This window comes from Pseudorca crassidens, chromosome 4 (genome assembly GCF_039906515.1).
Source record: "Pseudorca crassidens isolate mPseCra1 chromosome 4, mPseCra1.hap1, whole genome shotgun sequence".
Classification (NCBI taxonomy): Eukaryota; Metazoa; Chordata; class Mammalia; order Artiodactyla; family Delphinidae; genus Pseudorca; species Pseudorca crassidens.
This window is the reverse complement of record NC_090299.1, coordinates 125,453,154-125,479,515: the sequence shown is the minus strand read 5'-3', so window position 1 is coordinate 125,479,515 and position 26,362 is coordinate 125,453,154. Positions and strand designations below refer to the sequence as shown.

Here is a 26,362-nt window from a genome sequence, read left to right as displayed (position 1 = left end):
TTTTGTTTTGTTTTTTCTCTTTCATTTACTTAACATTTAAATGTTGCATTTCCTCAGAATGCAGCTCTCATTTCTCCTGCCCATTCTACGTCTCTCCCCAGGTGAGTTCACTTCCTCTCAAGCCTTCAAATTTCATCTAAATGGTAATGACTCCCAATTACTACGCTTTTCATTTGCACTCTAGCCATACCTTCTTACATCTAACTTCCTATTCAACATTTCAGTCTAGACATCTCTCAGGGGTTTCAATTTCAACAGATCTAACACTAACCTTCTCCTTTTCAGTTCATTCACTTCTGCCCCCCAACCCCAACCATGGGGGGTATGGGAGGGTAGATGCATACAGGTACTCCTTCTACAGTGTTCCCCATCTCAGTCTGTGCTCCTGAGCAGTTCAAGCTGAAACTTGGGGAGACACACTGGATGCCTCCCCTTTTTATCGTCCTCCGAATTTAGCTAATCTCCAAGTCACAGAAATTGTATCTCCTTAAAGTCTCTAAACAAGATGTCTCTCTTCCTGTGATGACCTAGAGGGGAGGGATGGGGGGGCGGGTGGGAGGGAGGCTCAAGAGGGAGGAGATATATGTTTACAAATAGCTGATTCACTTTGTTGTAAAGCAGAAACTAACACAACGTTGTAAAGCAATTATACTCCCCCCCCAAAAAAAAGATGTCTCTCTTCAATGATACTACATTTTACTTCGATTTCTACAATAAGTTCCCGCCTCCAAACTGACACTGTCTTCCTGAAATCACTAAGTGCCTGTGATACTTGCCTTCCAACATTCCTTAAAACACTCGAAGTTTCAGGGCCTCTACACATGCTATTCACTCTTACAAAGGTTAGCTGATTCCAGTCCTTCAAATCAAAATTTAAAGTCACATAGGAAGACATTTCTGACCATCTTATCCAAAGCACTCCATCTCCACTAACCACTATTAAAATACCTAAAACATCTTTCCTTCACTTACACGGTTTTTTCTTTTAGTTACATATTTGTTTAAATGTTTGTGGGCAAGATGATATTTATATTGTACATTACTGGGTGATTGATACACTGTAAGTGCTGAAGATCTATTTAACTGACTGACTTAATAAATTAAGACTTTCAGCTTTCATTAACTGTGGGAAAACATTACAAAGAGTTCCTAAGTATGACAACACATAAAACTCTTTTTAAAATAAACAGATAATCAGTAAGGACTTCCCTGGTGGCTCAGTGCTTAAGAATCCACCTGCCAATGCAGGGGACACAGGTTCAAGCCTGGTCCGGGAAGATCCCACATGCTGCAGCACAACTAAGCCTGTGCGCCACAGCTACTGAGCCTGCGCTCTAGAGCCCACACGCTGCAACTACTGAAGCCCAAGCACCTAGAGCCTGTGCTCTGCAACAAGAGAAGCCACCGTAATGAGAAGCCCGCACACCACAACAAGAGTAGCACCTGCTCGCCACAACTAGAGAAAACCCGCGCATAGCAACGAAGACCCAACGTAGCCAATAAATAAATATATCTTTAAAAACAAAAGAGAGATAATCAGTAGAATTTTTTATTAAGATAAGGAAATATACTATGCCATTCTGAGCTGCTTCCTCCTGACCCCTGAAATTCCTCATTAAATTATAAAATTATTGAATCAAAAGCTTTACTGGGATTGTAAAGCAACTATGGCTAATAAACCAGAAGGGCCTCTTTATGTATCCTGTTTACATAGAAGTTGTAACCTGTTACGTGTCCACGAATTTTTTGATATTTTCTCTTTAAGAGGTGGAACTTGATTCTCCTGCCATGGAGCCTGGGCTATATTTAATAACTCACTTGTAACAAATAAGATGTAGCAGAAATGATGGCGTGTGACTATCAAGGCTAGGTCATAAGAAGACACTGGGGCTTCTGTCATTCTCTCTAGGATCACTTGCTCTGGGGAAAGTCATATAGTCACTCAAAAGCAGCCTATGGAGAGGAAGACTTGGTGCAGAACTGAGTCCAACTGCCAATGGGCATGGGAGTGCATCCTCTTAGAAAGTCCTCCAGCCTAGGATAACTGCAGCTCCTGCTAATATCCTATTATTTGTTGATTCTATCTCAATTTCATTTGTAATAAGATACTAACTAAAAAAATTGAAATAAACACTAATCAAAATCAACACAAAATTAGGTATGTTAAAAGTAAACTCTAAGCTTCTACTGCTAATACATTTCAATCAATAGAAAAATCCCAGTGTTAACTCTCCTCCTAGTTCTTAAATTAGTTAACTAAATTGTACTGATGAAGCATTAACACCTACCAAGAAAGAAAACAGTTGATGATGGTGCTATTTAAACATAGACAACTGGTCAGCACATAGGAAAGAGAGGTACAACCCCAAACTCTCCCGATTCCCTGTACTGTGAGAGATGCTTTTTGGCATTTTAACATTCCTTTCAAGTAGTTATTAAGTTACTTTGAACAATATAAATACTAGTTATTAAGTCCATATGTATACACAAAGTTAATATTTGAACTCTGATTTGCCAGAGGTTAAAGATAAAAGTTTTAATTAACTGTGTTGTATTCAAAATCCTTAATATATGGATTTGATATTTACATCAACAGAGAAAAAAATTACAACAAATATGACATAATAAAGCAAAGTCTAATCATTTTTATCAAAATGATTAAAAATTTTAATCTGATTTATCATACGTGTTAAATAATGGTACACTTGAAAATGGGTATATAATAAGCACTTTTGTAACTTAGATATTTTAAATACAGAGAGTCTATTTTTCTATGATCTGTGCTGAGATAAAATTTAATATAATAACATTTACTAAACGTAAGTGTGTAGTTTAGTAAGTTTTGAATATACCTATTTCTGTAACCAACCATCATAGAAAGACTCCAAAAAGCTAATTCCTTTGTCCCAGTGTCTGGCTCCTGGCAACCAATGATCTGCTTTCTGTCACTATATGCTTCTGTTTTTTCAACAATTTCATATAAATAGAATCATATAATTTCACATAATTTTTCAGTCATTTCATCTAAGTAGAAGCATAGCCCATGGCTATGATGTACGTAGCCCACGGTACTTAACGTCTTTTACTCAGCACAATGTTTCTGAGAGTCATCCATGTTGTTGCATGTATCAGTACTCAATTCCTTTTTATTTCTGAGTAGTATTTCATTGCATGGATGTAGTGCAATCTATTAATCCATTTACAGTTGATGGAACTAGAAATGTTTTCAGTTTGGGACTACATGAATAACATTTGCTTACAAGTGAATGTGGGTACATATATTTCATTACTCTTGGTAAACACCTAGGAGTGGAACTGACAGGACATAAATTAAGTGTATATTTAACTTAATAAGAAATCTGGCAAATTTTCCAGAGTGACTATACGAATTTGCATTCCTACTAGCATAGTTTTAGAGCTACTGATACTGTATATTGATTTCACATTCTTTATCTTTTTCTGTTTTTGAAAATCAGGTTTACTGATTTCTTTACATAGCATAAAATTCATCCTTTTTTAGGTATACAATGCAATGAGTTTTGCCAAAGAGAGTTGTGTAACACCACAACAATCAAGACAGGAAATATTTCCATGTTATCAAAAGGTTCCCTCACACCCTCCTTTGTAACTAATCCTCCCTCTTCACCTCCAATCTCTTGAAACCACTTATCTGATTTCTGTCCAAGTAGTTTTATTTTTTCCAAAAGGTCATATAAATGGAATCACACAGAATGTAATCTTTTGTGTTGCCTTCTTTCATCTAGCATAATACTTTTTAAACTCATCTGCCTTGTTCTGTATTTTAGTAGCTTATTCCTTTTTATTGTTGAGCAGTATATCCTGTTGTATGGTTGAATGTACCATAATTCGTCCATTTACTAGTTGAGGACGATGTTGGCTATTTCCAATTTTTTGTGACTATGAATATAGCTGCTATAAACATTTGTGAATAGGTCACTACATGAATATACATATTTTCATTTCTCTAGGGTAAATGCCTTTGAGTGAGACTACTGGGATGTATGGTAAGTGTATGGTTAATTTTATATGAAACCGCAAAACTGCTGACTTTCCCATCAACAACATGTGAAGTTCCAGTTACTCTGCATTCTTATTAGCTCTTGTTGTTATCAGTTTTTAAAAGTCATTCTAATAGGTGTGCCATGAGATCACACTGTGGTTTTAACTGGCAGTTCCTTGATTACTAACGATGTTTGGCATCATTTCATGTGTTTAATATTTGTATCTATTCTTTGCTGAAGTATCTGTTCAAATCTTCTACCTATTTTTTAAAAACAGATTGCTTGTCTTGTAATTAAATGTAAGAGTTTCTCATATATCCTGTATATAAATCCTTTGTCACATATAATTTGAATATTTTAACCCAGCCTAGAACATATCGTTTCACTTTCTTAAGAGTGTCTTTCAAAAGCAAATGTTTTTAATTTGAAAGGCCAATTGATGATTCTTTAAAAAATCTTATCTAAGAAATATTTGCCTAACACAAGGTGACAAAGATTTTTCTCCTATGTTTTCTTTAGGAAGTTTTACTTTGGCACCTACATTTAGGTTATATTACATTTTGAGTTAATTTATGTTACATTTTGAGTTCATATGTTACATTTTGAGATAAAGGATGAGGTGGGGTTTTTTTGTTTTGGTTTTTTTTGGCATATGGATATGCAATTGTTGATCACCATTTGTTGAAGAAACTATCTTTTCCCATGGACATATCTTGATACCTTTGTTGAAAATCAAATTGACCATTTATGTATGGGCCTATTTCTGGACACTAATATATTCTATTGCTCTATAAGTCTATTTTACAAAACTACCAAGCTACACTAGTTAATGTAATTTTATATTAAGTCAAATTCAGATAAAGTCCTCCAACTTTTTCTTTTTCAAAATTGTCTTAGCAATACTAGATATTTGCATTTCCATTTAAATTTACAATCAGGTTTTCAATTTCTTCAAAAGAGCCTTTTAGGATTTTGGATAGGATTGCTTTGAACCTATAGATCTGTTTGGAGAGAACTAACATCTTACTTTTATTGAGTCTTCCAGTTCATGAACATGGTATAGTACAACTTTCAATTTTTAGGTTTCTTTCATTTTCCTAAACAGTGTTTATAGTTTTCAGTGAACAAGTCTTAAGAATATATTTTCAAATATATCCAATTTCCAACTGTTCATTGCTAGTATACAGGAATAAAATTATATATGCTACGAAATAGCTAAACTCTTTTATGAGGGTTTTTTCCCCTATTTATATACATATATATATATATATATTTAACATCTTTATTGGAGTATAATTGCTTTACAATGTTGCGTTAGTTTCTGCTGTATAACTAAGTGCATCAGCTATATGTATACATATATCCCTATATGCGCTCCCTCTTGTGTCTCCCTCCCACCCTCCCTATCCCACCCTTCTAAGTGGTCACAAAGCACCGAGCTGATCTCCCTGTGCTATGCAGCTGCTTCCCACTACCTATCTATTTTACATTTGTTGTTTATGAGTTCTAATAGCTTTTTTTCTTTTTAAAAATTTTGCAGTTTCCCTGGTAATTTCACATTAAGTCATGTATATATACTGATAAAGACAGTTTTATTTCTTCCTTTTCAATCAAGATGGTCTTTAGTTTCCTTTTCCTGGTAATGTCTTTTTGTGGATTTGGAATTCAGGTAATGCTGGCCTCACAGAATTACTTGGGAAACTTATCCTTCTTTTCTATTATCTGTAAGAGTTTTCCCAGAAATTATATTACGTCTTCATTAAATATTTGATAGAATTTGCCAGTGAAACCATTTGAGCTAGGAATTTTCTCTGTTAGGAGATTTTAAGCTACGAATTCAATTTCCTCTGTAGAGTTATTAAAGTTATCCATTTTCGTTAGTGAGATTTGACAGTTTGTCTCTTTCATGGAATCTGCCCATTTCATCTAAGTTGTCTAAGTGGCATAAATTTATTCATAATATTTCCTTATATTTTTTAAAATATCTATAGGATCTGTAGTGATACCCCTTCTTTCATTCTGATATTGGCAATTTGTATCTTCTTTTTTTCATAAGTCTGGTATAGATATTTATTACACTTATTAACCTTTTCAGAGAAACAATTTTTCATTGCATTGATTTTTCTTTATTGTTTTTCTTTTCCTTTTCATTGATGTTCTGCCTTTGTTTATTATTTTTTTTCAGATTAGTTTAATTTACATTTGTTCCTCTTTTTCTAGTTTCTTCAGACAGAAGTTCAGTTGACTCAAAACAGTACACTAATAATCATCATTTACAATGAAGCATAAAACAGAAGGTCATACATTTCAAAACAAATTAGAATATTAATATAGATTATTTTCCATATTTTTCACATATAAAACAGCACCTGGTTTGAAGCAATCCAAAACTGGTTCCAATACCAACACGAGGTAGATAGTTAACCACTTTCTTTACTGTTGCAGGGTCTGGGAAGTTGAACATTATAGCAACTAGGAAAAATAATTTTTTAAAGTTAGAATGAAATACGATTTTCTTTCTGGAAAACTGACTTCTTGGTCCAACAAAATGTTTACTCTTAGTTCAGGTATTTTTTAAATAGAATTCTTACTGTATTACTTTTATTATAGTATATATCAAGTTTTAGCATTAATATGCCGGTGATGATACTCATTTTACTCATGAACTACCACAAACAGTACCTTCTCTAAATACTGTCAGAACTAATAACAAGTATTGTTGCATTAATGTGACATGAAGTTGAGATTTTATCTTGCTACAATATAGAATTTGCAAAATTGAATTTTAGCAAGTTAAAAATATATCTGTGAATTTCTATAAAGACCTTTAAAATTTTAAGATTATATATTTAACAATCTAATACCCAAAAGTCTACATATACAGCTAATAAATTGTCAGCTGTACTTACTACTAATAATCAACAGCTTAAAAAAATATTCTCTTTACAATCCCTACATGTTTATGCTTTGTATGTTCCCATAATCCAGAAAAATGAAGAAAAATTTTTCCTCTCTGGTCAATAATCAATTTAAATGCTTTTTTATCATTTCTATCTCAATAATTACACATTTTGAGAATATCAATAAATGTACATCATATATATAAATATATTCAGCATATAAATGTTAATTTATGACAGTCATCTATAAATTTTTATCCTTAAAAAATATGAAAATAACAAAGTCATAAAATCATGACAGAGAATTTAGAAGATATTAATTTGGTTAGTCTTGAAATTTTAATTATATTAACTTCTGTATCAGAACCATAAATAATCTACAAGTACTCATCTAGAAGATGATCCTTCTTCTCCACCTAGCCTAAAAAAATACTATGAGCCAAAAAATTTTATCAGTGTTAGTGCAATTTTTAAACACAGGCTTTATAACATGTTTTAGGTAAATAATTATATGATCATTCACTAAACACCTAAAATATATTTAGAACTGTCATATACATATCCAACATAACTTTTTAATATGCCTTTCTTACATATCCACTATTACATTGAATACAGGGGGGAAAAAAAGGAAAAACTCAGGTTATGGCAGGTGACCAAGGCCATGAGGGAAAGGCAATAGAAAAACAAAGATGCAAAGCAAGGACGCATGAGAAATTTCAAAGAAGGAAAAAAAATGAAGATGAGCAAGTAATAAATATTGTAAGGTCGAAACGCCTTTGGGACAGCAAGAATGCAGACTGAACTAAAGTGTGAAACATTCACTTGATTATTTGCCTGGACGAATAATGTTTACATTAGAAAAAGAGGTATATGTGTGGGAGAAGACCAAATATGGAAGGGAAAAGCATCTTTTCCTAAAAAAATCTGCGTACCCTAAAAGACATGATTTCATTAAAAAAGAAAATATGTATGGAATATACATTATGTGTAGATTTTTTAAATGATAACTTGTAGATTATAGAAAGAGAAAATAAGAAAACTTAAATCTATTTAAATGAAATGAGTATGTACAATAAATCACAAGCTTTCACATATTCTCCTGTATGCCTCCACTCATACCCAATGATGCTTTTCCTTCAAGTTCACCTTGTCTCTCTTTTTTGTCTTAATGAATTTCACCAAGTTCAATTCTAAACCCACAAATCGAATTTTAGTTCTTTCAAGAATGATGTAATACAAAGCAACCAGGACAGTTCAGTACCATTTTCTGATGGTCCCTTTATAAATGGCAATAGATTAGACAAAAAATTAAATAAATGTATGAATCATTTGATTACCCTCTCCCCTCTCGAAATGCAACCACCTTCCAGAAGGAGTTTAAGCATCAGAGCAATATGAAAACTCTACGACTGATTAAATGGGTAGTTATCCTCCATATTTATAAAGCACTGCACTAATTTGTGATTTGGCCAGAAAAATAAATTACTACAGATATTTCTAAGAGTGACCAAAGGGGGAAAAACCATGAAGATGCACATGGTTCAAAAAGAGGTCAGTAGGACAGAGAGTGGGCTACAAAATTCTGTCTAAATGGAAACAATATGGTATGTTCAAAATGAAATCTTATGGAGATGGAGCTTAGCTTTGTAACAATATACGTCTGCAACGTATTACCTCTGTTTGCCATAAAGATCTCCAGGGCTGTATTTTGCAAAAGATAACGACGAGAAAAGATCGATCGTATCTCTGAGAACAGCCATTTTCCATGCAGCCCTTCTGTATATGCCAGGATCTAGTGAGGAAAAAAAGAATCCAGAGTAAGTAACAATAGAATTTTTCTGTTCTTCCCCCCAATTAAACAGAAATGTCCCTATTAAGAAAAATAATTTCTAAGAACTGAATAGTTATTGAAATATTTGGAGGGTGACTAAGAAAATAGATTGCAATTCATGAAAAAAGATGTTTAAATGAAAAAGCAGAACAAAACTGTAACATCTATTTATAAATATATTTGGGGGCCTTTTAAGGCAATGATGTAGTCTACTGCTTTTCAGGAAATACATATTGCATTACTGATTGATTGATTTTTGAGTCATATTATACAAAGCAAAATTTTAGACAACCTTTAAAAAGAAGACCTCAAAAGAATGTTCTACATGCTAACAGATGACATATAAACTTCAGTTTCATATAATATGATTAAAACATATCCAGAAATACTTTTTGCATACTTTAAAATTACAAATTTAAGTTCATAACTTCAAAAAATCACACTTATAAGGTCACTGTTAAGGCAACAGTCACTCATTCAGAAAGCACAAAGACTGACTGTATGAGAGGTTAAGTATCATCTTGTCAGCTAGGCTAAACACAAACCTGCGAATGAACTCAGCGTAATCTCTCTATGGAGTAGGAGGTTGTCAGAGTGACTTGTTACAATTCTTGTCATCCCATGTGACAGACGCAATGGCTTAGAATCTTTGCCAACTCAAAGTAATCCTGTCTTTAGTCCTAAGCCACTTTGTTGCTTTGTTATTCGTTTTGTTTTTTAAAAAGTTCATTTCAAAAGCTTAATTATGAAGGTGTTAAATGAAAACCAGAACTGGAATTTCTCCACACTAGTACGTCACAGAATATTAATGAAGAAAATGAGATGTATTTGCAATCAAACACTGATGAAAATCCGTGACAGCAAATTAAGTTAAACAACTAAGATAAATTTCTCAAAAGTAACCACCATTAAAAAATACAAATAAAATGACATTTGATTATGATATTGCACTGTAAGGACAAAGACAGGATAAACAGAGGAAAAATAATGAATAGTAAGAATGTATCCTACGAAAATGTTTGTTTTTGATTTCCATTTTCTAGATCTTAATTGTAAAAAAACTACATTCCTCAATGCAAAATACAGAGGATTTTTTTGGGAAAAAAAAAAGAGAGCAACCTTATTTAACTCACTAAATATGTATTTAGATTTTTCTACAGAAATTATTCTATTTCTGGTACCATACAATCTAGAAATGAAAGACTGGGTACAATTCTTAAGCTCGGTGTTTTTTGAAAAAACAAGACAACATTTCAAAGTCCCAAACAACTAATCACACTTTCAGCTTTAAAACAGGTGATAGAGAAAATCCTACTATCCCTTTCATACAATCAATACCTATATAAGTAAGATCAAGAGAAATTAGGAGAAAAAAAGAGGACAAAACATCGGTTCTACTCTCAAATAGTTTCTTAAACCAGAGGTCACATGCACCCCTTTCTCCGACCACAACCAGTAGCTCCAAGGCTCCAGAGTCTGCAGTGGCCTCCTGACTGGTCTCTCTCCTTCTAATCTTACCTGGAGAATCTACTATGACCAGAGAAGCCAAAAAAATATAACTTTTTAAGTATAAATCAGATCATATACTCGTATATTTAATACCATCCAGTGGTTCTGCATTATACGCCTAATAAACTCTGAAGCTCTTTATAACTGTTTATAAAGCCTTACATCTGGGACTGTCTGATGAGCCCAACTCATTCTTCCTCAGGGCCTTTATACTTGCTTTCTCCTCTGCTTGGAATGTTCTTCTCCCAGATCTTTGTATGGCTGGCTCACCCTCACAGTCACATTTCTGCTCAAATGTCACCTCCTTAGAGAAGCCACAGGATCTAAACCCCACTTCCGCCACTACTGCCTCATCCCACCCCAAACTCATCAGATTTCCTTTGTAACACTTATCACCACCAGAAATTACAATATTTCCTTGCTTGTCTATTGCCTCTCTTCAGCACTAGAATATTAGAATCTAAGCTCTATTAGACCAAAGGCTTTGAATGCACTCTATTTCCATCTTCTAGAACAAGGTCTGACACAAAGTAGATGTTTTTGAATGATTAAAATGAATCAATGGATGGCAACCGGAATTCCATATATGATCCACATTAATTTGGGGGGGGGGCCGTATGGTATTTTCCCAAAATTTCAAGTAGTTGAAAATACTTGAGAAAATGGTTATTTACATAAATATTCAGATTTCTGGTTTCTAAGGAAAAACTGGAGCATCTGTCAAACCTAGATCTATAGTACACATAGTACAACTGGCATGTACTCTCGGTTTTGAAACAGTCTCCACTCATTCACTCATTTACTATCTGTCTAGTTTCCATTGGTATTTGAGTTTGCCATACTTAACTTATCAAGTAGTAGAGAATCCAATACATGTTCTGTAACACTTGTAGCCCAATCTATCCAACTATTAATAAGGAAAATGAGACTTAAACAAGATAAATACTTAATACAAAGTCCCTTGGGAAGTTAGTGGCAGTCTGGCCTCCTCCCAGGTTTTCTAATCCAAATGTCCAGAGCTTACTTACATACTACATTGCCACATTTTAAATGTTTGTTAAACTAGAACTCAACTCATCAGAAATTTTAATCAACTACATTTGTTTTCCTGTACTTGTGTTAAAAGTGAAAGAGGAAAATCAAACAACAAAGCATTAGGCTTTAATCTCTGTCATACGCTAAAAATATCACACACTGGTCTGAAAATTCTACCTCTTATATACTATAAAGCTATACAACAAGTATTGTTGCTCATAATGGTGATGGCAATCATTGCAAGATCATGGCCATGCAACTAAAGATTTAATTATTTTCTAGACTATTCCAATTACTAGCAGAAGTATACTAAAACACTCTTACAAGATTTTTCATGTAATAGTTTTCCAATCAATCAAAAAGTTCAATTTATATCCCATTCCTTTAAGCAGTATAGTTATTTTAAAAATATACTTGAAATATAGCAAGTGGTATGGTCCTTTAAAATTTGTTTTATTACCAAATGTCAAATATACGCAAAACTACAGAAAATGACATAAGCCCCACGTACCCATTACTGAACCTTAGAAAATCCTAACATTTTGCTACACTGTCCTATATATTTTAAAAACTTATAAAGCATTACAGATAATGTTGAAATTCCCATGTATAACCCTTCCTGATCCCATTTTCCTCCTTCATCAGAGCCAATCACTATCCGTGTTTTGAGGTTTAACATTCCCATGTAAGTTTTTATACTATTAGTACATACACATCCACAAATAATATCCAGAATTGTTCTACATGTTTTCAAACCTGATATCAATGGTATCATACTGAATGTATGACAGTGTGCAATCAGCGTTAAATATAAGCAGGTAAAGTAGTGTTTTAAAACTTAGAGAAAAAGAAACAGGAGGAGAGACAAAAATCATTTAAAATTGCCAAAGCTATCAAAATTTAAAATCTTACACACAAAAAATTAGACTGACTTAAAAAAAAAGTAACAAATGAAATTCTACACTTATGGTCAAGATAGTGGGATTTAAAATAGAAACAAAGAATCTCTTAACTAACAGAATTACTAGCTGAAATTGATATAATAACATTTCTTTTAAGTATTCATTAGGAAAAGGTGTCAGTACTGAAAAGCAGCTGAGGCCTAGCTCAGCAAGAGGTTTATTTCTTATTGGACTGGTATATTCCTGGTCTGAGGCTTCACTTCAAAGTCTCTAGAGTTCAATTAAAACTGGATTAGGTAGAAGCAGACCCTTCTTTGGGACTTTCTGTTCACTGAAACTCTACATACACTGACAGCACCCTAGACAGAGGTCTAGCCCTCCAATGAATCAGTTGCTATGGAAACCGTATCATTACCATTGCTCTGCAGTTATGACCACAAGTCTTGAATAGCTTGAAAGCTTAAGCCCTCAGCACTCTCTCTGAATGTTTACCACCTTGTTTTCATATCGTTAGTATTATTATTAGTGAATTCAACTTTCATATTTTAATAATTTGTTTGAACAAAGATAGTTTATTGGTTAAATGTTGACATAAGGTTGTAGAGAGGAAAAAAGAAATCAGTATTTAATATATACATGTATATATACTCACATACATATAAAACCATATATACTATTTCTTTACATTAAAAATATCAAACATATTTTCTTTAAAATTTTTATCTGAAAATTGTGACTCTGAAAAAGGATTTATTATTTTGCCTGAATAGTACACAGCTTTTATTCTACACTTCAAATAGTATACTATGAATACGTGGGAAAATTTCTTCACCCTGTTGCATTAATTGGCTTGAAAGCAAAGTATTTTTCACCTTTAACCATTCATTTTGAAAAGCTAATGAATTTATCCAAATAACACTTTCTTCTGCTTTCTCATCCTCATGAAAGAATAAAAAAGAAACCTGCATTTATTGCCCAACTGCAAGATACTCTTATTTACTGAATATTAGGTATGTTCAAAAAATAGATTTAAAATAGTCTCTGAAAATATAGCCATATTTGTTCCACATAAGTAAAAAAAGGTTTTGTTTTCAAAATCTACCCTCAATAAATATAAAATGTTTTCAAATTCTTTTTAAAGGGAAAGATACTAAAAAGTGATCAAATGTTTTAACCTCAAAAATAAATATTTACATGGGAGTCTGCACATACAGAATCAATAAAAAGTGTTTTTAGAAACACTATTCTTAATGTTTACAGCTAGCACTGTATATCTTAGTCCCAAATATTCACCGATTTTTGGAGAGGTTTTACTCTTTCAGAGAATTCCACACTGATTTCTGAAGAATTCAATAATAAAAGTAAAATTAGATAAAATATACAAACAATAGTACTTAAAATTTCACAACAAAACCATTTCCAAAGTATATGGATATATATTTAACATGAAGAAAAACATTTTAAACTTAGCATACAAAATATAAACTAATCATGCCATCAGTTAAATAATGATACCACAGGTAGAAAATATTCATATCCCATTTTCATGGAACATAATTATAAATTAGTCACAAGGATTACACCTTAATATGGGAAAACAGTAAATATTTGAAATATATTTAAAATGAAAACACATGTTAAAAAATAAGACACTAGTCTAAAAATAGTCTATCAACTCACCACTAAATACATGTGCAAATATGTTTTATTTACGATAATTGCAATTTTACCAAAACAGTTTAAAGTAATTTTAATCGAGTATTTTAAATTTGTACCACTCTATTAATAACATAGTTTTTGGATTTTGCTGCATGTAATTTTCTCTGAAGCTTGATACCAAAGCACAGCATTAAATTTATTCTAATACTGAATTCCAGTTGGTTTAAGGATGTACTTCATCATCAACTATATAAATGTTAGTAAAGTTTTTAAAGATATATTCTTAAAACAAAACTTAGAGGTCTTTTTGAATTGAAAAATGGCATATACTTGACTCTGGTAGAAATTTTAAGATGGTAATTTTGTTATTTAATATATATCCATGAACACACAGAATGTCCCCAAACTTGGAAAAGAACAGAACAATGACAACAAAAGTATAAAAGTTATGAATACAGAGAAAATTACCTTTTAAATTAATTATGAGTCATTTGATATTTTTCATCTATATAGTAAATTTCCTCCTTCTGCTTACTAGTTCTGTGATACAGTACAGTATTCTTCTTAGCATTTTCATGGGTGAAAAATTCAATTAAACATATTCATTACTCTAATGTTCTACTTGGCAGCTTAGTCAGTATGAAAAATTTTAAATATATAAATAAAATGCTACGTGACCTCTGTATTGATTGGGCTAAAGTGGTTTTAGCCTGGGAGTGGATGATGGGGCAGCTGGGAGGAGCAAGAGGGGAGCATACAGACACATACACTCTTAGGTTTTCTCTTCCAATTACTGAGGGAGATGATAAAACCACAGCAAATGATGTATCAGCTCATTTTATCTTATCGCTTTGGGGCTAGGTGACAATGAAGTTCATATTTCACTGGCTCCCATTGAAGATTGTGAAAATTACTTGCCCTCATGACCTGAAATTTCACTAGAAGACAGAAATTTCTCTTCTGCAAAGTAATGCAATTTTTCAGATGTCAACCTTTAGCCCAGCTTTAAAAATTAATTTCATTTATATTAACCAATGATATTGATATTTTCACAGAACGCTCTTTGATACATAAAGCAATGACTGGCAAATTGATGTTGCTTTAGATAGGTAAAACTATTTTATTTTAAGCTGCTATGGCAGACAGATTTATGGCAAACTGAAATTCCCATTTCATAATTTAATATTTGTGCTGGAGTAGTGCACCTTTAAGCCCTTGGCCTGTAAATAATTCAGACTCAGTTGGTTCTGTTTTATTTTCAATATTCTTCAGCTTAAAAATAATTTGCATTCTAAATGATGTATCATAAAGCCACCTCTTATTGAACTAACATTTAGTATATATCCTAACAAGTCAAAAGCCAAATATAATAATGAATAAGCAGAACAAAGAAGGTATTTATCCACCAGCTAACTAATTTTTAGATTTTTTAAAATTTAAACTATATCTCCAATCTGATTTTTTTTTTTTGAAAGAAGGACCCAGATACACCACAAAAGGTTAATAAGGAAGAATAATAAGCAACATGAATGCATCTTACTTTATTTTTCGTAACAGTACATAAAGAGCTAGGTATTAAGTTTTCAGAAAAGGAGTAGAATAAACTTAGATAAGTACGTGAATTAAAATAGAGACATTTGGATTTGGAGGTACCTTTTAAGATAAAAATATAATAAAAATAAAGCCACAATGTCAGTTTTACCATGAACAAGATGTGAAAGTGTTCCATATGATTTTAGTATAGAGATACAGAAATTACCTTGAAATCCGTACAAAGAAAATTTTAAATATTTTGTAGTAAAAATGCTACTAAAAAATATACAGTCTGGTACCTTATCAAGTTTTTATTACCTTTATCCAGTAAAGAGTTTTGTCTAATTCAAATGCCTTGAGAAAACAATCATTAGACCAATACCCTTCATTTTATTGAGGTAAATTAAACATAAACATGCATTAATTTATGCATTAATCTATATTCAAAATTAGAAAAAGGTCAAAAAAGACATTTCTCTAGTTTAGCTATTTTCTCCCCAAAATGGTTTAATACCAGTCTGCCTAACTTTCTATTCCCAAAATCACTTTTGCATTTTTATGCTAACAATATCCATATTATTTTTTCTTCAAAAATATTTATAGTTAATTTTCCTTACATGTATGATATGAGGAAATGGTAATATAAATAATACCTTATAATTTTTCCATTTAGATTGGAAAAATTCCTAGTTACTTCTCAAAAACTTGTGAGAAGGACATGCTATTGTCACTGAATTTAAGTTACAAAATGTTTTTAGCTATTATTCTGCACACTGACTCTCTAAGGTCATGAGCTTTCTATTCCTGAACAAAGAGTTAAATTTAAATCAGCACTAATAAAAAACCACCTAATTTTAAATGTGCTGGAATATTCTATAATATATACTTTTAAAACAAGCAATGGACACAAACTATCTTTCTTCTCGATGCCAATTCTTACTTTATGAACTCAATCTCAATCTCAGATTGGTATCAAACGCCCTCCCTACATACAGGAAACCCAATCTTCAAATTAGAGTAATATCAGCCTGTAGCTAGACTACTTATCTCTTTGTAGCAGATACAACATCGTTTAGTCATTGGAAGATTCTCTGGTGACCTATTTAACCTATTTAAACTAATTAAAGGGAAAACCTTTGTTTATCTTCAAGAAATTTGCTTTTGTTCTTCAAACACAACAGAGAACAGAAATAAAAAGCAAAAGGAAAAGGAAAAAGTTACATTAGAACTTGATGCTAAAATCAGGACACTTTCTTCCTAATTAGAGGGAAATACTTTTCCACTTTATTTTTTTTAGCTTTCTTCCTCCTATTAAGTACTCATCTTGTTTAGCTGGAGTCAATTATAAATGACTAGTATAGGTTCTTATTTGCTTCCATGTTACAGTATGAAACTAAATACTGTGCTCATATTCAGCTTCAGATATAATCTTCCAAAAAGGTATTTTTTTAAAGGACCTATATTACAGAAAACATTATGAGTGCTATTTAAATAAGATTTGAGGGTTAACATGATTTCATTGCAGAACTCAATAACACTGCACACCCTCACTAGATTGGAGTTCCTACTTCCTGGAGCTTCTTGAGATTAGGCCACTGGTGTTAGTCATCTTTCTATTCACATACCAAACATGGTGCCAGGAACATGGAAGACATTGACTGATGGATGGAGAGTCAGCCCAACCTCACAAACTACATACAGTCTAAGATTCTGGGAACACATGAACACAAACATAGCACAAAGCAAAAAGGGACAGAAAAATGAAAAGGAAAACTACAACACAGCATTAAAAAATAAATAAATAAGTTCAAGGGTCAGCATATTTCAACTTCTGACCAAGATGGAGTAACAGGAACTGGATTTACCCTTGTACACAAAAAATGTTTAAAACAGATATAACATGTGGAAAAAATTGTTTTTAAGAGATGAAACACCAAGCAGTGAAAGACAGTGATCTCTGAGAGACAGGAAAAAAAAAGTGGTGACACCACCTACTGCCCCAGCTCTCTGCCAGAGGAGACTCTGCAAGCCCCAGAGCAGGCAGGAACATAGTGGTCTCTAGGAACAGAGTGGTCTCTAGGAACAGAGAAAACAGCTTGAAGTACTATGAGATCAAGGGGGCTAAAACTGCAAGATAGAGTAGCAGATTGGAGAAAGCTGAAAAGTAGCAGAGCTCCTGAGATCTGCAGTCTTCAGGTGAGATCTGATCAGCTTAAGAAAACAACCTGAGACCAGTAAAGGATCATTCCCCCAAATTACAGGGAACAATATGCAGAGCTCACACAACCAGAGCAAAAAACAATCTCATAATTCATCGAGCACTGGTTAGAGTACTCAGAAGGGTTTTGCCTCAGTAGAGGGGGAAAAATTAGCCCTAGGCTAAATGCTGCTCTGGTCCTGCCTAACAAACCTTAACAGCAAGATCCACGTAGATCAAACCATTTCCAAGGTACGTAATTGTATCTTAGAAAAACGAATTAAAATATTTATAGCATACAAAAATATCCACCACACAACAGGGTAAAATTCACAACAGCTGGTACTCAATTCACAAATTACCAGGCCTGAAAAAAAATCAGGAAAATATAACCCATAATGAGGAGAGAAATTAATTAATCAAATGACACAAATGATAGAATTATTGGTAAAAGACATCAAATTGGACAAAGTAGATTTTAGAGCAAAAAAACATTAATAGGAATAAAGAGGGTCATTCATAATAATAACAGATCATTTCCTCAAGAGGTCATAATTATCCTAATGGTTTCTGAACTGATAATAGAGCTTAAAGAATATATGAAGCAAAAATTGAGAGAACCAAAACTAGAAATACACAAATCCACAACTATAAACAGACTTCAACATTTCCCTTTTAATAATTGATAAAGCAAGTAGATGGCACATCAGTAAGGATATAGAATACTTGAACAAGAACACTGAACATGAACTGACATCTATAGAACACTCCATCCAACAACAGTAGAATATACATTTACAAAGATAGAGCACATTATGAGCCAAAAACCAAGTTGCAATAAATTTAGTTAATTCCAATCATATAAAGGTATATTTTCTGACAACAATGGAATTAAATTAGAAATCAGTAACAGAAAGATTTTTTTTTAATTCCCAAAATATGAAAACGAAATAGTATACTTTTAAGTAAACCCATGGGTCTGAGAAAAAAATTAGGAAGTATTTTGAATTGAATACAAATGAAACCACGACATATAAAAAGTTGTGGAATGGCAGTTAAAGTAATACTTAGAAGGAAATTTCTAGCATTAAACATCTATATTAGTGGGAAAGAAAAAAGGTCTCATATCAATGATTCAGCTTCCATCTTAAAAAAACTAGAAAAAATAAGAGCAAATTAAACCCAAAGTAAGCAAAAGAAAAGAAATAAAAATTAAAGTGAAAATCAATGAAACAGAAAATCGAAAAATAGAGAAAAAATAATCAGTGAAACCAAACACTGGCTCTTTGAAAAGATCAATAAAATACATAAACTTCTAACCAGACTGCTCAGGCAAAAAAGAGAGAAGATACAAATTACCAAAATCAAGAATGATATCAGGAATTATCAATATCAGAAGAGAAAAAGCATCCCTATGGATTACACAGAGACTAAAAGAATAATAAGGGAATATTACATACAACTTTATACCACTAAATTGGACAATTTTTATCAATGGACAGCGAACTGCCAAGAGAAGTTTTCCTACTCTTGCACTTCCACAAATTATCCCTGAATGCACCCAACTGTCCCCTACATTTCTCAAGAATGTCTACATCAGTTTCCTTTTTTTGTGTATTCCAATTTGACATTCTTTGGATTTTAGAAGGGTGGCTGAATTCTCAGCCCTCTCATTTTACAGTGAGGGATTTCATCCATGACCACTGCTTCTAATACTAAACCACACAGGAGTGCTAGAATCTACTGATAAGACATTAGCGGTGATTACCTCTACATGGAGAGGACAGTTGGACTCATATCCAACCACTTGCTAGATACCTCCACAACAATATCCTCTAAATTGTCAAATTCAACATATCCAAAAATGAACTCATTATTGTCCCCTCAGGAGCTACCATTAGTCCATTACACACTATCTTGCTAAAGGGAATCACAAAAACCACACAGAAATCTGAGTCATCCTAATGCCTACACATCATTCCTTTTGACCTCAGTCATCTCTCAGTCAACAAGTTCAACAGATTCTATCTCCCTATCAGCACTTATATCCATCTGCTCTCGGTCATGCACACTGAAATCTACTTTAGAGCAAGTCCTCATCATATTTGAATATTTTCAGACATATTTCATGTTCCAACCATGTCACACAACATATACTCATTCAACCATGCTATGCTGTTTCATGCTTACATGCCTTCCATGTGTTGGTGGTCTTATCTGGAAAGCAAACTCTTAATGAGCTTGGTAGAGGAGGTGGTGAGGGTGCTTGTATTACAGTAGTAGTAGACAGTAATAGCAAGCAGCAACAAATACAATTTAATTAGAGCTCGCTATATGCCAAGATCTATGTTAAGAGCTTTATTTCAATTCATTATCAAAATGGCATTATGAAATAGATATTTTCACCATTTTATAAATGAGGAAATGATTTTTGAGAGGTTAGATGACTTAGTCAATATCACATAACTAGTAAGTGGTATAGCCAAGTCTATCAGGCTTCTAACACTGTGCTCTAAGCCACTACCTAGTACTTCCTCCATGGTGAAAGTCTCATCCTTAAAGGCCAAGCCAAGGTTTTGTAAAACCTCTGATTTCCCAAGCAGATGCAACAATTCTCTGTTTTCTGCTATCATAGGCCTAGTACGAATTCCGTTTATTTGTAATGTATCCCTTACCAGACAATAAATTTCCTTAGGTAGACATATGTATTACTAATTCTATAAACCTGGAGTACCTAGTACATTATATAACTGAATGAATGTATACTTAATGAATAAATGATGAAATTAACTATTTCTGCTGAAAATTATTCCTTATCTCCCACTCCTTGCTTCCACAATTAGTTTCAAAACTAAATAGAAAAGAGATCTCTAGACTTTATAAAACAGTGAACTCTGCCTCAGCTCCTAGTAACGGCATTCAGTGGGGCCATAATCAAGGTTAGCAAAATTTACTGTTCCCGGAGAGGGTGGTTAAAATGACCTCTCATAAGTACTAAAAATTTATTATTTGGTTCACTTTAAAAGGAATGTATTATAAGAACAAAAAGTGGACACTCTTCCAGAAATTGGGAAAAAACCCTATAAAAGTATCATTCCCCTATGATGAATTATCAGCACCTAACAGAAATATAAGTTTTCTAATACCTCACCCCCCCAAAAATCCTGAACATATATGTAATATGAATTTTCTATATTATCTAAAAATATTCAATTCTGCTATAGAAGATAAGGGAAAAAACGGGATAGATGAAAACCAAAAGAAACATTAAACACTGGGAGCAGGGTATGAGATACAGGCAAAATTCACAGGCTATGTTAAGTAGAGATAATGAGTAAGGACGTAGCTTGTGAGAGAGAGATCTCAAAAAGGTGTTAAACATGTACAATAAATTTAAAGTTAGATACCTGTTAAAGACAGTATATTGAATGTATGATAGAATAAAGAAGAGTGTAACAGAAAGAGATTGAAGGACCAAGTCATAAGATAATCATATGACAACTTTGTTTTGGGTGTTGATATTTCTGCAGGAGTTCAGAGTGAGGCAAAATTGCCCTTTTGTTCCAGACATTCTTTTCAAGGATGTTTGTATAGAGAACAGCCTTGGAAGAGACAGACAGTGTCTTGCTTCAGAGCAAAGGGCAAGTTTGTTTACTGTCCAGTATAATAAAGATAATGATGACCTTTGGGGCAAGGGCCAGACTTCACTGTCCATTGTAAACATTTTGGGTTCCTAAAGATAGAGGTTGCTCAACTGGGATGTAAACTCAGTGGGTGCACAGTATCTGCCTGGGCTTCTTAGCTTAGTCTGCTCATACTGCCATAATACAATATCACAGACTGGGTGGCTTAACCCTAAGAAATACATTTCTCACACTTTTGGAAGCTGGGAAGTCCAAGGTCAAGGTGCCAGAAGATTTAGTTCCTGGTGAGAGCTCTCTTCCTGGCTTGTAGTTGACTACCTTCTCACAGTATCCTCAGAGAGCGAAAGAGATCACTCTTCTTCTTCTTTTAAGTCCTATCACATTAGGGCACCAAACTCATGACCTCATTAAAACTTAATTACCTCCTAAAGACCCTATGTCCAGATACAGTCACAATGCAGGGGCAGGTGGTGGTGGTGGTGGTGGTGGTGGTTAGGGTTTCAATACACGAATGAAGGACACAATTAAGTCCACAGCACCTCGAGAAACTTGGGGGCAAGGGGAACAGACATTAACATGATGCTTATTCTCTTCATTGTGTTGTAATAAAGGTCTCTGCCTCTGACCCAGGCGTCTCATGTCTTCTGCTAGCATTCAGGAAATTTTGGCAAGATAAATTGTTACCTTGCAGGTAACGTAAAATTTCAGGTCCATGATAGTTCTTGACACTCTGGAAGACAACTATCAGGCTTAAATGTGATAAGGAGCTATAACACCTTTTGCTGACAGGAATGCAAAGAAAAGTGTATATTGCTGGCGAAAACATGAAATGTAAAACCCCTTTGGAAAGTAGGCTTACATTATTTATTAAAAATAAAGACAGCCACATTTTTCATAGTGACATAAACAAAAGTGGTAAACAAAACTATGAAATCCAATGTATGTCATTAGGAAAATGGTTGAAAAATTACGATACATCGTCTTCTTCCGTTATTGAAAAGAATGAATGAAACCCACATTAGCTTGACTCGGCTGAACATCCAGCATCAAAATATAGTAGAGCAAGAAAAACAATATACCAAAAAGCATTTATAATAGGATTTCATTTCTGTAAATCAATAAAAAAAATTCACGAACAACACAAAACTTTATATGAAAACAGAGAAAAATATGAAAGGATACATATTAGATTGTTAATATATGTTAGGTATGGAGGGAGATGCTCTGTGGGGAAGGAGATGGGGCTGAGGAGAGCCAAGAAAAGAGGGGGGAAAGCATGCCTGAAAATAAAACACACATGCAACAAAAACAACCACTGAGTTGATTACATTTATTGATATAATAAAACTATGTAGGTATGCATAAAAACATTTATTAAAATCTGAATGAGAAAAGGTATGTCACCATTTTCTAAATTTGTTGACTATGTTATGTTATCAATTTTTGTATATTGTCATGGAGGATAAAAATGACTTTTTCTTTCTTTCTTTCAGTAGTTTTCAGAGTTCAACTTATTTACTTTTTTTCTCCTTTAAAGTTTCCAAAATTCTTTCTATAGATTCTTAGAGTTCTTCATCACTTAGGAGAAGCCTGCCTTCCTGCTCACTGTCTTTAAAGATAAGAATACAACTCCTTTCAATTTTAAATGCTTTACTCCTGATTTCCGTCAATTACCTCAGGTTCAGGTCACAGTCCTTCACAGTCAATGGAGTGAAGACTTGATTTAGAAAAGGTAATTGAAAACCAACATGGACCTCAGTAACCATCTGAGAGCTCACCAAACCTTTTTTCTTACCTGTCTATTTCTCACCTCTGTATACCTGTTACAACAATGAGAGCAGAATAGGAATTTACTGGGGTTCAATGAGTATATTTTATTTCTGAGGATCAACAGGCTAAAATACTTATCTATTTGACCTCCACCTCTAGCATTAATAGTAAGGTTTGTTCATATTTGTCCATGTGTTTTTATGTTGATACAAATATAGACCTTTCCTAGGCCACGTTTTTTTCTTTGGTTTATTTTACTTCATTCATAATTTATATCAAAAATAGCAACCTTTAAATGAAAGCAAACTAATTCCGTATAATATCACCTTCAACATTCAAAGCCCCCACAAGTAAAAAGTAAAAGAAGAGAAAATACTTAGGTGCTGAAATCAATCACTACTTTCGTACTTAAAAATTTATTAAGGTATTACTTACATACGGTAAAATACACAGATAATAGGTGTATACAGCTTCATGAGTTTTAATAAATTTATACATCTATGTTATCAGCACCATCTTCAGAAAGTGGGCATAGAGGGAACATACCTCAACATAATAAAGGCCATATATGACAAACCCACAGCTAACATCATACTCAATGGTGAAAAGCTGAAAGAGTTTCCTGTAGGATCAAGAACAAGACAAGGATGCCCACTCTTGCCACTTTTATTCATCAGAGTTTTAAGTCCTAGCCATAGCAATCAGACAAGAAAAAGAAATAAAAGGAATCCAAACTGAAAAGGAAGAAGTAAAACTGTCACTATCTGTAGATGACATGATGTTATACATAGAAAATCCTAAAATCAAATTGGTTGATAGCATTTTTCCAGTCTTCTATATAGTTACTGACTTTATGCCTATTGTTCTATCAATCACTGAGAGAGAAATTTTAAAATCTCCAGCTATAAATTGTGAATTTATTTCTCCCTTTGGTTCCTTCAGTTTTTGCTTCCTATTTTACAATCTCTATTATTTCATGCTATGTCAGTTTCCTATTGCTGCTATAACAAATCACTACTAACAGTGCCTTAAAACATGTAAAATTACCTTACAGTCTTGTAGGTTACCATTCTGAAATAGATCTTAGAGGGCTAAAATAAACAACACCAATCTGAGTTCCTTCTGAAGGCTTGTGAGGAAAATCCACTTTCTCTCTTTTCCAGCTTCTAGAGACTATATGCATCCTTTGGCCAGCAGCCCCTTCTTCCTCCATCTTCAAAGCCAGCAGTGTAGAATCTTTAAATCTCTCTCTCTGACTCTGACTTCTGCTTCTGACATCATGTTTCATTCTCTGATCTCTCCTATTTCTACTCTCTAAGAACCCTGTATTTACTCTGGGTACTCAGATAACCCAGGATAATCTCCCCACTTCCAGATCCTTAACTTAATCAGCTCTGCAAAGTTCCTTTCTCATGTAAGGTACATATTCACAAATTCTGGGGATTGGGATATGGACATCTTCAGGGAGCACTTAGCCTGTCTACCACAGACATATATACATTCAGCATATGTACATTCAGGATTGTTATATCTTCTTGATAAATTGGACTTCTTATTATAAAACATTCTTGATCTCTGCCAATATTCCTGAAATCTATTTCATCCATTTTTAATATTGGGGTTTCACATTTCTTATGATTAGTGTTTGCATAGTATATGTATTTTTGTATTATGTCATATATACTTGACATTGTCCCATAGCTGACTAATGTCCTGTTCATTTTGTATGACTGTTTTTTCTTTCTGTGCTTCCATTGGCAGAGTTTCTATTGCCTTGTCTTTAGTTTAACTGATCTTTTTCTTACAGTATCAAATAAAATGTTAAGCACATCTAGTTAAGTTTTCAGTTCAAATATCATAATTTTCAGTTCTAAAACTTTCATTTGGCTCTGTTTTATAGTTCCCATTTTTGTATTAAGATTCCCCATGGGCTTCCTTATTTTGTTCATGTTTTCCGTTAAATATCTGAATATATTTGTAACTGCTTTTTTTTTACACAGAAGTTTTTTTATTTTCTTCATTTATTTTTACCATTAACTAAACTCTAGATTTTATTATGATTTCACCAGTTTTTTCATTAATGTCCCCTTTCTATTCTAGGATCCAATAAAAAAATACCACACTGTATTTAGTTTTCATGTCCCCTCAGTCTCCTCTGGTCTGGGACAGTTTCTCAGTCTTGCTTTGTTTTTCATAGCCTTAACAATCTTAAAGAGTACTGGCCAGAAATTCTGTAAACTGTTCACACTCTGGGTTTGTCTGTTGTTTTCCTCATGATTATAATGGGGTTATGGGTTTTTGCTACTAATATCATAGAGGTGAAGGGTGCTTTAAGTCACATTATATGAGGGAGTTACATGATATTCACCTGACATCACTGATAACAGTAACCGTCACCACTTAGTTAAAGTATCATTTGGCAGATTTTTCCATTGTAAAGTCACTATTATTCCCTTCCCTTACTCTATTCTTTGGAAGTTTTTACTAGGTCTGGCCCACCCTTGGAAAGAGGTGGGTAGAGTGAAACTAATGGGGAGTATTTATCTATTTATCTTTCCACACATATATATTAGATTTCTTAATTCCATAATCTCTATCATTTCTGGGACCTTTGCTATTAAAGAATTTTTCTCTTTGAATCACATTTCTTGGTATGTCTTGGAATCTTTTTATACTGGATATTGTGGACTCATTACAATTATTTTGCTTAGATTTTGTTGTCTTCCTTTAGAGAGGGGTGAAATTTTGTTCTGGAAGATAGTTAATTTACTTGTGGATCAGACAGTTCCTTTTCATGTTTGTTTTAGGCTTTGTTAAGACGAGTACAGACTAGTATTTATTATATTTATTACTCAAGGACAGGGCAGATCAGTCCCCTATAAGCTTCTTATACTTAGTCATAAAATGGAATAACTGGAGCAGGACAGGAGTAGCAGAAATTGATTTCACCTAACAATCCACACTACCTTCCTTTGCTGACATTACTTTTCACCAAGGCAAAAGATTACACTCCACATTTCCCTCCACAGAAATTAATCCATGGGCATCTTCCAATGTTTATTTCAACACAATTTTACCTTGATAAACATGAAGGTTGGAGTGGACATGGGTGGTACACCCAGGTTAATTTGAACCCTGGAGTTTCTTAGGGATAACCCAAGATCAATGCACATAAACACCGATTTCACTATGCTTTACTCAATGGAAAATAAACCAACTCAATTGGTATTTTGTACATTTATCAATAATATGGGCTTTGCTTCTGAAACTTGATATTATATTTATAGAGGGCTTCTATAGTTGTACTTATACTTTTCACTAATAAAGAAATATAGTAGGTAGCAATCTGAGTAAAAA

The 26,362-nt window shown here is 33.3% G+C and overlaps 1 protein-coding gene across 3 annotated transcripts in view; it reads right to left on the bottom strand.

The window, feature by feature from the left end:
- The window catches only part of LRBA (LPS responsive beige-like anchor protein), a 727,005-nt gene that overhangs the window by 212,776 nt on the left and 487,867 nt on the right, over window positions 1-26,362 (bottom strand). For all 3 annotated transcript variants that reach the window (XM_067736701.1, XM_067736700.1, XM_067736702.1), the window contains exons 41-42: window positions 8,600-8,717; window positions 6,392-6,494 (exon numbers count right to left, since the gene is read on the bottom strand). In XM_067736701.1, the coding sequence (XP_067592802.1) occupies window positions 6,392-6,494; window positions 8,600-8,717 (221 nt within the window). The remainder of the gene's footprint in view (window positions 1-6,391; window positions 6,495-8,599; window positions 8,718-26,362) is intronic.